This window comes from Centropristis striata, chromosome 17 (genome assembly GCF_030273125.1).
Source record: "Centropristis striata isolate RG_2023a ecotype Rhode Island chromosome 17, C.striata_1.0, whole genome shotgun sequence".
In the NCBI taxonomy this organism is placed as follows: Eukaryota; Metazoa; Chordata; class Actinopteri; order Perciformes; family Serranidae; genus Centropristis; species Centropristis striata.
In genome coordinates, this window is record NC_081533.1 from 30,365,942 (window position 1) to 30,378,518 (window position 12,577).

The 12,577-nt window shown below is 36.2% G+C and overlaps 1 protein-coding gene across 1 annotated transcript in view; it reads right to left on the reverse strand.

Moving 5' to 3' along the window:
* mta2 (metastasis associated 1 family, member 2) overlaps positions 1-12,577 on the reverse strand; it is a 54,821-nt gene that overhangs the window by 19,129 nt on the left and 23,115 nt on the right. Inside the window, exons 4-6 of the mRNA XM_059354204.1 lie at positions 4,810-4,927; positions 1,546-1,609; positions 191-308 (exon numbers count right to left, since the gene is read on the reverse strand). Coding sequence (XP_059210187.1) covers positions 191-308; positions 1,546-1,609; positions 4,810-4,927 — 300 coding nt within the window. The remainder of the gene's footprint in view (positions 1-190; positions 309-1,545; positions 1,610-4,809; positions 4,928-12,577) is intronic.

A 12,577-nucleotide genomic window follows, 5' to 3' on the forward strand; every position in this document is an offset into this window, starting at 1 on the left:
CTGTTAATAAAAATATTTCTGTTAAATTTTGGGGTCTTTGTTTTTATCCTGGTGGTATCGAAAATGGTATCTAAATGGAATATTTTCCTGAGTATCAGTATCCAGTTGAAAATGTTAGTATGGTGACAACCCTAGTTTCTAACAAATGGAAACAGCTCAAGTCGTGACAGTCTCCAGCTGTGCTGCTCACCCTCTGCTAGCTTGTCAGGGATCTCTGCCTGGTACTTAGAGCCCACCCGGATCTCGCCCTGGTCCGCCAGTAGGGTCTTCTGCACTGGGTCGAACACCAACGAGTAGAAGAAACAGTCCTGGACAGAAAACGCAGAAAAAGATCCTGACTTTGTTCCAACAATTCATTCGCTGCATTTTAATAATAATAATACATTTTATTTGGAGGCGCCTTTCTTGGCACTCAAGGACACCGTACAAAAGGATAGAAAAGAAACAGCAATAAAATACAATATAAAATACAATACAATACAATAGACATATTGACATATTGGACAGGGTAAAAGTCATCAATGGGAATAGGCAGTTTTAAACATAGTCCGGCGGCTTAGGACCAGATTTGGGAAGAAAGGGGACACGTCGGACAAAAGCACCAAATTTTTTCCACATGCTCTCTATCACTATAGGTTTCAATTTTTGGTAGGAGCCACTTCATCAAGATTGCAGATCGGAGATGGCAGCCATATAAAATCTATGAGAACCAGTATATCTTCTAAGCCACTTAGAAGGTCAATCTTAGTGTCAAAATATACATTTTCTGGGTCAAAGAATAATTTAAAGCTACTGAGAATATCACTAGATGATCAAATAGATATGTTCATTTTGGCCATGTATTTACATAATTATGAGATTCCAAACATTTTCAGCTCAGGATTCTCTGCTGCAGCACTTGAAGCGAGTTGCCTACCAGTCTGGGTGAAAATGAACATTTCTATTTGATCAAATAATCATCTAGTGATATTCTCAACAGCTTTAAATGATTCCTTGACCCAGAAAATGTAGATTTTGACACCAAGATTGACCTTCTGAGTGGCTTGGAAGATGTATTGGTTCTCATAGACTTTATATGGGTGCCATCTCGGATATTGATGAAGTGGCTCCTACCAAAAATTGAAACCTACAGGCCAAAAGTTTGGACATTCAATGCGTTTTTTCTTTATTTTCATGACTATTGACATTGTAGATTCATCAAAACTATTAATGAACACATATGGAATTATGTACTTAACTAAAAAAGTGTGAAATAACTGAAAACATGTCTTGTATTTTAGATTCCTCAAAGTAACCCTTTGCTTACTAGAATATAAGACATGTTTTCAGTTATTTCACACTTTTTTGTTAAGTACATAATTCCACATGTGTTCATTAATAGTTTTGATGAATCTACAATGTCAATAGTCATGAAAATAAAGGAAAAACATTGAATGAGAAGATGTGTCCAAACTTTTGGCCTGTACTGTAGTTTCAAATGTTTAACATATATGATATTACGTACATTTTGTCATGAAAACTGGAATAAATGGACCCCTGTCTTACCTCTTTCTCCAGGTAGCCGGCCAGGACGTCTGTTTCATTGAGGAGGGTGACATTACATTTCCCCCTGTGGAGGAAGAGAGCGTTTAGAGACACAGCTTTCTAACACAGAGGTCCTCCCTCTTCTGTCAGCCAAGGACCCGTTTCATAAAGGAGAATATAATGGGGACCTCCCTCGGCCGTAAGTGGTGAACTGCCAGAGGTAAATAAAAAAAGGTAAGCTTAACCGAAACCAGAATTATATAAGTAGGCCTTTTTCAGGGAACAAGAAATGGGTTAACAACTTAACTCTATGGAGTCTTGGGCTATTTTGTCCATTTTTGAATACTTTTCATGTCTTTGTAAGTCATTTTGTGTCTTTTTTTTTGTCATTTTGTGTCTTTTGGTGTCTTTTTTTTTGTCATTTTGTGTCTTTTTTTGGTCATTTTGTGTCTTTTTTTTGTCATTTTGGGTCTTTTTTTTTTTGTCATTTTGTGTCTTTTTTTAGTCCTTTAGTCCAACATAAAATGTGATTTTGAATCTTTTTTTTTTTACTTTTAAAACACTATCATGCTCAATAAAGAATTTTAAATGTTGCAAATGTGCATTAATTTCAGAGTACACTGAGACATTAAACTGCATAATTTTCAATTAAATTCTGGAAAAGTTGGTGTGTTCTAAAACTTTTGACCAGTAGTGTATACAGTATGGAACGTATGACGTTCACTTTGAGATTACAGAAGGAAAAGGGGAAAGATTACTGGGCTAAATGGGCTACATACCTAGCCGATGCAGAGTGTGACGGCTGAAAGATTGTGAACAAAAGTTTATAACCCTGTGGTGAACGCTTATGTGTATTATTTAATGTGACAGAAAGTTTGGATATGATCTTATGTTTGTGTTGTGAAAAAAAAAAAAAAAAAGTATATACACTACTGGTCAAAAGTTTTAGAACACACCAACTTGATGGTGAAAATGAAAATGATGCAGTTTAATGTCTCAGTGTACTCTGAAATGAATGCACATTTGCAACATTTAAAATTCTTGATTGAGCATGATAGTGTTTTGCAAGTAAAAAAAAGATTCAAAATCACATTTTATGTTGGACTAAAGGACTAAAAAAAGACACAAAATGACAAAAAAGAAAACCAAAAGACACAAAATGACTAAAAAAAAGACACAAAATGACCAAAAAAAGACACAAAATGACTTACAAAGACATGAAAAGAATTCAAAAATGGACAAAATAGCCCAAGACTCCATAGAGTTAAGTTGTTAACCCATTTCTTGTTCCCTGAAAAAGGCCTACTTGTATAATTCTGAAATGTACATTATTTTTCAGTTTTGGTTAAGCTTACCTTTTTTTATTTACCTCTGGCAGTTCACCACTTACCTTTGTACCTTTTCAAGCTGTTCATTTGACTTGAACTGCTTGAATTTCAATAAAAAACTGGAAAAATTGGAGTGTTCTAAAACTTTTGACCGGTAGTGTATATAAAAAAAAAAGGTCATCTTGAAATACCCGGATCATCCACTACACAAAACCTTTATGGACCAAAAAAACAGCAGTGGAGGTTGCAGGATGGAGAGATTTAAAAGATCCTTGTCTCATTCTAATTCTTCCAGAGCTAACAGACTAACTGAATTTCCACTCTGGGTTAAATATAGTAATTCTGATTTGATTTGATTTGGAACATTTTGGACATTGTAAATCCTATCTGCTTGACTACAACTACATGTGATACCGGCAATAAAAACGTAAGGGTCATAAGCTACAACCATTCTGGTCATCCTTGTTTGAGTTCTTCACCAAGGCCCTTAATCATCCATGTAACCTGTTCACTGTGTTGTTTGGAGTGGCTAATCCAGATTGTGTAAAAAGTAGTTATGAAGCTAAGACTATCTCCCTTCAACATTGTTAGCCAGAAAGTTAATTCTACAGTTTTGGAAATCTGAAAGGGTTCCTACGTTTGAAATGTGGTTGAGAGAGCTGGGAAATGTATTACACTTGGAGAAAATCAGCTACATCATATCTACTAAAGAGGATATCTTTTTTTAAAATATGGCAACCTTTTCTTGATTTAATGTCTAAAAACTGAATAAGTGTTATTCTATTGCTGTGCCATTTATGTTATACCCTTGTTTTGTTTGTCTAATGTCAAAAACTCTGTCAAAAAAACCAAAAACATATTGTTCTGTGTAGCTCCACCATTTATCTCTAATTTGTATACATAATTTGTATATATTTTTCTGTTATGAAAACAATAAAAATAAATACACAAAAAACGTAAGGGTGCTAAACTCACAATAACAGAACTGTAGATATGGACGTGTTCAGTATTTATAAAATAGAACAACTCGCTGAAAAAACAACACAACAAAGAGCAAACGAAATGACATGTTTGTAAGCCAGCCCAGAAGTTAGCCTCTCCATGGGGTCTATCGAGTAGAGGCCTATGGGATTTTTGCATCGGAGGAAATCATCTCTGTGGCAAACACACGTTTCTGATGCTTACATGTTTGTTCAGCAGGATAATCTTCACAAATGAACACCACTTTTATGATGTTTGAAGCTTTAATGCAGCTGAAAGAAGTAAAAAGCTAACAATATGCTATAGCTAACGATACCAGGTTCACATGACTTCTACATTACTACTTTCAGACTCTTTCCAACAAGCTAACCAGCGGTTTTGAAACAAACGTCTAGAGCAGGGGTGGGCATTAGGCGGCCCGAGGGCCACATCCGGCCCTTTGGCTGTTCTTGTCCGGCCCGCGTCAGGTTACCCAGAAATTAGAAATCAATACAGGCGCAGTGCTTTTATTTTGAAGGCGGTTTATGTATGTGCTTGTATGCGTACTCCCCTGCACAAAAATGCATTCCACAAAAAACACTGAGTTACCTTGTTACCTTGTGAAAAACACTTATTGCTTTTTGCATAAAGTTCACATATTGCAGGTTTACTGCATAACATACATGCTTTATATTGTTTTTGTGGTTTGAATGCATGTTGTGTTAAAAATAAATGGAAAAGTGAGATAATGACTGGAGTTTTTACTATTTTTACTGCTATATTTGAGTTGCTCATTTTTATTTATTTATACAGACTAAAAAAAATCATATTTTCTATATATTTTTAAGTATTTGGTAATATCGTCAAGAATATCGTTACCGCAAAAATAGCCTGAAATATTGTAATATTCTTTTAGGGCCATGTCGCCCAGCCCTAGTGCTAACTGTGCATGAGAAATGTCTGGATTCAAACTGAGCTCCTGTCAGTAGAAACGTACCGTATGTGAGTCGCAGGTAGAGATTCAAACTGTCGGGACAGGAAGAGTTCTCTGTGTTTGAGCTGGTGTTTCTGTTGTTCAGATGGTGTCGGCTGCTTCGACTCCTCCTCAAATTCTCCTGCAACACAAACACAAACACATGAGCATTAGCGCTGTTTGTCTACAGACGGGAAAATCATCACACACTGTCAAAAACGGGAACAGAATTCAATAAATCCTGGTGGCTTACAGGTCTGAAACACTGATCTGCTCCCTCAGGAAGAGTAAAACATGTATGATTCTTTCCCAGCTTTTTAAAAACTCAGAAAGTAAAAGAACAAAGTGAGAATTGGTGCCTCATGGTTGTATGCCTTAGCAACCAGTCAAGTTGCAGTTTACATCAAAGTCTGGCCCGGACATACACTACCGGTCAAAAGTTTTAGAACACCCCGATTTTTCCAGTTTTTTATTGAAATTCAAGCAGTTCAAGTCAAATGAACAGCTTGAAAGGGTACAAAGGTAAGTGATGAACTGCCAGAGGTAAATAAAAAAGGTAAGGTTAACCAAAACTGAAAAATAATGTACATTTCAGAATTATACAAGTAGGCCTTTTTCAGGGAACAAGAAATGGGTTAACAACTTAACTCTATGGAGTCTTGGGCTATTTTGTCCATTTTTGAATTCTTTTCATGTCTTTGTAAGTCATTTTGTGTCTTTTTTTGGTCGTTTTGTGTCTTTTTTGGTCATTTTGTGTCTTTTTTTGGTCATTTTGTGTTTTTTTTTTGTCATTTTGTGTCTTTTTGTGGCCATTTTGTGTCTTTTTTAGTCATTTTGTGTCTTTTTTTAGTCCTTTAGTCCAACATAAAATGTGATTTTGAATCTTTTTTTTTTTACTTTCAAAACACTATCATGCTCAATAAAGAATTTTAAATGTTGCAAATGTGCATTAATTTCAGAGTACACTGAGACATAAAACTGCATCATTTTCAATTAAATTCTTGAAAAGTTGGTGTGTTCTAAAACTTTTGACCAGTAGTGTATGTAATTCATTTAGCCAAGACTTAGAATAGTTTTTGGCAAAATGTGGATGCTTCACCCACACCTCCAACCCATCAGAACAGAAGATCTATACAATCACCACAGTTTCAAGTTGGCCACCCAGCATTACCGTCATCAACTCAGTATCTGAACAAATATGAAATAGAGTCACAAAACCCCCCTTCTGTTCCCGAGTTATGGTGTCAAATAATGTCCAGAAAAAAAAGTGTTTTTGAAGAAAAAAATGGTTCTGGGTCTGTTTTCATTATGTTACTGTATACGTCTGGAAACGTCTTCGCTTTCCCAGACTAAAATAACAACAATGGCAGACTACATTGTGTCTTTAGAAATGTTACTTTAGGCTTTGAGAGCTTTCAAACACGACTAGTACAACACATTTGTGCTGCTCGCCTCGAATGCTCTATTCCAGGGGTGTCAAACTCTGGCCCGTGGGCCAAATTTGGCCCGCAGTGTAATTTTATTTGGCCCGCGAGGCAATACCAAATTATTATATTATTGTACTATAAAAGCTGACCCGCCGGTATTATATGGCGAATTTACCGCTAATACTAGATTTATTATTGTCATTTTATTTTTAAATGTATTAACCTGTTGAAAAACTTTATTTTGATATTTAAATCAGAAGGATGCAAATAGAAAAGAGGCATACGATTTTTATGTAATTTTTATTTAATAAATTAATGACATTGATGTGTTTTTTATTTGAAATTTGATTTTGCATGTCTGCACTATTTAGTTATATATTGTATGTTTATAAGCGTTGCTGGTTCCATATTTAATGTTAAAGCAAAACATGTTTGGTATATATTAAAAGGTTTATTTGTTCAATGTTGGCCCGCGATTTTATTCAAGTTTTAAATTTTTGGCCCATTGTGTATTATTGTACACTGTATTATTGTGTATTGTGCCCTTTCCAGGTGGCGTGAACAATCATGTTATCCTCTGTGTCAACAATTTGCAAGTTAGCGTTGGTCGATATGACGATGCAATGCATGAGATGATATGAATTTTTCTACCTTCAAAGACTCATTTAGCTGTTTTTGTCCTAGCAGTACTTTTGTCTGTGTGAACACAGTCTCATACCTTGGGCCACCATGTTTATGACCTTTAACTGTTTTGGTAGAGTTAATTCATTACTTTGCTTTATTGCATTTGCTTCCTCTTGCAGCAGTAAGTAATTTGTTAATCCTCTGTAGTGCACTTTACAAGGGTTCAAAGGTCATCAAATTATCAGATATGGGAAAATTGCTCCTGTGTGCTCAAAGGTTTGATCTCATGAATTAAGACTTTTTTTTTTTTAAGAAATGTAAGAATCTAAATTGTGTTCTTGATCTTTGCCATCCACTGCAATGCACAGGCCAACAGTTATTAATGGGTTTCATGTAAAACAATGCGACTGCTTCACATGACCAAAAAACATGTGACACCCAGGTTTCCAGCCAGTAAGATACACGAGAAAATTAAGCCATAGGCATATGTGTGTGTGCGTGCCAATGTGTGTGTGTGTGTGCATGCAAGTGTGTGTGTGTGTGCATGCAAGTGTGTGTGTGTGTGTGTGTGTGTGTGTGTGTGTGTGTTCGGCCACTAGATTGCGCATTCCTAATTTCAGGCGGGTGAATAATTTGTTGCAAGCTGGAGGGGAGGGACTATATCGCTCCATCTCCGTGGACTCCGCCCCTGCACTCAGCCACAGGAAACCCTGTCAGTGAGGGCAAGGGAGAGAGAGAGACACACGGAGAGAGATAGTGAGCGAGAGGGACGGTACCTTAGGCCACACCCCTTTTCTGTTAACCTCTCAACCCCCCTCCCCCCTCCTCCTCCTGTCCGGCTAGTCCCTGCCAGACAAAGTAGGAAACCCTGTGTACCAAACCTGAGGCGCCCATCCCCCCCAACATGTATCCCCAACTCCCTCCACACACACACACACACACACACACACACACACGAAGAAACCACACATACGCAGAAGGAGCGACAGGCACTTACAGCGCACACAGCATAACACTAACACACTCCTGCAGACAAACACACACACACACACACACATTTTCTTCACTCTCACAAAGACACAAGGCAAGTCAGAATTAACCCATTGCGTGCTGTGGCCCTCAGGGACAGATCAAGGGCCTTTTGTTCTCCACAAAGAATTGTGTGTGTGTGTGTGTGTGACGAGGAGGAGGAAGAGGAGGGGAGCAGTGATGGAAAAAAGTGAGGCAGATAAAGCAAGGTTTGGTACAAAATGAGCAGCAGCAAAGAGGAGCTGGTACACTTCTTCATCAGCGTTACAGGATCACAACAGACCAGATCCAGCCAGACCTGAACACAGAGACACACTCACATCCATTTGTGTTTCTCTGTATTAAACTATATTAATAAAACTACATTCAATAGCAGAGCTGGCAAGAATCCTTGGCTTTCTTTTTACTTTTTTACCCTTTTATTTGTTTTTTTTTATCTCTAACTCTCTTTTGGATTGAGTTTTTATTACTATTTTATTGTATTTTATTTTATTGTTTTACTGTTTTTAGTATTTTAGTCTTTTTATTGTTTTTATTTATACCCAGTTGTGTATGATTTATTCTATTTTAATAACTGTACAGCACTTTTTACTTTTTTGCCCTTTTATTTGTCTTTTTTTTTTATCTCTAACTCTCTTTTGGATTGAGTTTTTATTACTATTTTATTTTATTTTATTTTATTGTTTTACTGTTTTTAGTATTTTATTCTTTTTATTGTTTTTATTTATACCCAGTTGTGTGTGATTTATTCTATTTTAATAACTGTACAGCACTTTTTACTTTTTTACCCTTTTATTTGTCTTTTTTTTATCTCTAACTCTCTTTTGGATTGAGTTTTCATTACTATTTTATTTTATTGTTTTACTGTTTTTAGTATTTTATTCTTTTTATTGTTTTTATTTATACCCAGTTGTGTGTGATTTATTCTATTTTAATAACTGTACAGCACTTTTTACTTTTTTACCCTTTTATTTGTCTTTTTTTTAATCTCTAACTCTCTTTTGGATTGAGTTTTTATTACTATTTTATTCTATTTTTATTTTATTGTTTTACTGTTTTTAGTATTTTATTCTTTTTATTGTTTTTATTTATACCCAGTTGTGTGTGATTTATTCTATTTTAATAACTGTACAGCACTTTGGTTTTTAAATGTGCTCTATAAATAAACTTTGACTTGACTTGACTACATTATGTTACGCAAACACCTGTGTTGCTTTTGAGTGTAAATGGGTAAAACAAAACTTTTGCAAAGTGACACAGACTGGGTTGGGGATGTGTAGCATTGAAGCTAAAAATGAACTCCGTATATAACAGTTAACATTACTCTTTATTAGGGCTGTGCCATATCGTATCGTTCACGATAATATCAGTATTTTTTTTTTCGTGGTTAAAGAAATGCATATCATGATATTGGCAACATTCCTACTTCTTGACTAAACTTGGTTAAAGTTGTTTTAATCACAAAAAGCTACTTACTCCCTCTCGCTAAACACATGCAGCTTTCAAAATAAGAGCACAGTGTGTTAAGAGAATCCACCACAGAATTTACAAGAAGACTGTCAAAATAAGATGCCTTAAATAAAATATACAGGAACCTTTATTCTCCTTTACAAAATTTAATTAAAATATACCCCCAGAACCCCTAACTGGTTATTTTTATTATTTGCTCATACTCAAGAGTCAAGAGTAATTTTTTGTATTTGGCAACTGTTGAGATTTGCACTTCAAACTACATGTTAGATTTTTATTTATTTATACAGACTAAAAAAAAATCATATTTTCTACATCTTGTTAAGTATTTCCTAATATCATTAAGAATATCGTTATCGCAAAAATAGCCTGAAATATCGTGATATTCTTTTAGGGCCATATCGCCCAGCCCTAATCTTTATACATGTTTACTTTCTCAGGCCCTTAAACCCATTTAACCCCTAAAATGCACATGTGGAGAAAAAAAATATGAATGCATGTGACAAAGTTATTAGGCCGCTATTTTTAACCAGTCACAAGAACATGTTTAAAAATCAAAATACAAAACTATCAATTGAAATAGTAAGAAGCAGATTGTGAAAATGTATTTTCAGGGCCTTTATGCTCTCAAACTGATAGATGTGTGACTTAAACTGGCCTTTCTGGATCCTATTTCATGTCTCATCATGAGTACCTTACATAACATGTCCCCACTAACACAGCCCCTTGAGCTTTAACAAAGGGCTGTCTTCAGTTTGAATAGAAGCTGTAACCTTAAGGTGTTAGTTGGCACATTTTAGTAGAAGCCATATTGCCAAAGCAGTGGACAATTGCGAAATTTCTAAACCACAAAATTTCAAAATTCAAACCAGACGATGATGAAATTTGCAGTAATGCCTGGTGCTCACAAGAGGATTTTTAAATCATAATGGTTTATACATTGGTATGAATATTTCAACCATATTTACACGAGGATTTACATAGGACTGGAACATGTGCTTAACTGTCATTTATTTTTGTATCTATATAATTTCTGAATCATCTGTTGATATGTATTTTTTTTAAATTTATTTATTTTTTCTCTGTGTCTGTGAGCCGAGTTGTAGTGTAGTATAGCCCAGTGTGGGTTCTTTTTATTTTATTTTATTTTTATGTATTCTATTTTATTTGTTTGATTGTTCTTTGTGTTTGTTTGTTTTTCACTGTGTGCTGTGAAAATCAATAAACATATCGTTTAAAAAAAAAAAATCATAATGGTTTGAAAATATGGGAGATTTTACAGATTTTAACAATTAAATTGCAAGAATGCACAAAGCAGACTACTGTTGCAGATTTCTCAATGCTGCATCACTGTTCCTTTTACACTATAGGGTTTTAGATTGGAAATATTAAAAACTACCTATGATTCCAAACAGGGAAGACTCTGATCTAATTCACAATAGATAGAGGTGGGAATCAGCAGAGGCCACACAATAGGATTTTATCCCCATACCTGAGTCACGATTCGTTATTATTGCGATTTTAATTATTTCGTGATATGGTGAGTATTGTGATACAATATATTGCGATTTAACTGTTGAACTGCATTTTGTTTCCACAAAATTAAATTCAATCAAGAATTGTTTTGTCAAATAAGACCCAAATCTGCCCAATAATCATTTAGTGGGGACCCATGATAACTATATACAGTAGAGAAGAAAGAGGTGTAACTAGACAATTGACAATCAAATCAATTTCAAATCAATTTTATCTATATAGCCCAAAATCATAAATCACAACCAAAGCATCATTCTTATAATCACCTGTCTCAGACTGGCTAGAAATGGTCAAGATGGGACATTGGCTCATTGTTGGCTTCTTATTGAGACATCGCCATAAATGTGACTGTTAAGTTAATTTTGTGCTATTGTGGTTCAGCGAACCTGGTCTCACAGAAATCCGTGAAATAGCCACGGATTTCGCTTAACTCAAAATCCGTGGAATAGCCACGGAATCGCTCAAATTTCCGTGAAACTGACACGGATTTCGCTACAATGCAAGTTAATGACAGTCATATCCCGTGGCTATTGGTTTGTTCCAAGTCACGTGACTTTCAAGGTCCCGGCGGTCAGAACAAAAAACATGGCGGACAGTTCTCTCATTTTTAGTTAAAAATCAATATTTTGACTTAGTTTCTGCATAAAAATGGATTTTGATCACATTTCCAGCGAGAAATATATGTTTTATTTTCTAAATATTCCCTGAGTGAATGTACATAATCACTTTGTATGTTGGAATAGCCACGGGATATGACTGTCATTAACTTGCATTGTAGCGAAATCCGGGTCAGTTTCACGGAAATTTCAGTGATTCCGTGGCTATTCCACGGATTTTGAGTTAAGCGAAATCCGTGGCTATTCCACGGATTTCTGTGAGACCAGGTTGGGTTCAGCCCTGTCACTACATCACCTATTAAATCTGATTAGGCAAAACCATGTTTGGAAGGTAGTTGGCTTGGTCTCTATAAAGGAATAAAAATGAAGAAAAAAGAAAAAGAAGAAGAAGAAGAAGAAGAAGAAGAAGAATGCAAGCTGCCAGCAGACACAAATTACCAGCACTGTCTTTTGTCACATCTTAGACTTGTGCACACATGACCAGTGAACAATCACTCAGCATCTGTGTGTGCTGCTGAGTAGAATAAAAAACAGCATTAATGCATCCATTTTGAGGTGTTGTGTGTGTGTGTGTGTGTGTGTGTGTGTGTGTGTGTGTGTGTGTGTGTGTGTGTGTGTGTGTGGATGTCTTTGTCTGGAGCACTGCAGCCCAGGAGGAGGAGGGAGGGGGAGGTGGTGTTGGTGTTGGTGTCAGGGTGGGGGTAATGAGTGAATGTGATCAGGCTTCAGTAGTCTGCATGCCATTAGCACCACCCCGCTACCTCCACCCTCCACCCTCCACCCTCCCACCTCCTTGGCTCTCTGATCACACACACAAGACAGACACTGGGCTCACAGGCTGGATCAGGGCGGGGTGGTGGAGGGGGGGCGGGGCTAAGCACCACACACGGAGAAGATACTACTGGAAATTATAGTAAGACATTATTATTATTATGTCTCACCAAAGGAATAACTGGAGTGGGGAGTGGGATCGTTTTAGCGCCGTATAATTTGATTCAGCCCTGTGAGCCTGTAAACCTCAGGTGGAGCCTGCCTCCCTCAACTTTCTATTAACTGAGCAGAATAAATATGAAGTGTTGCATGAACAGG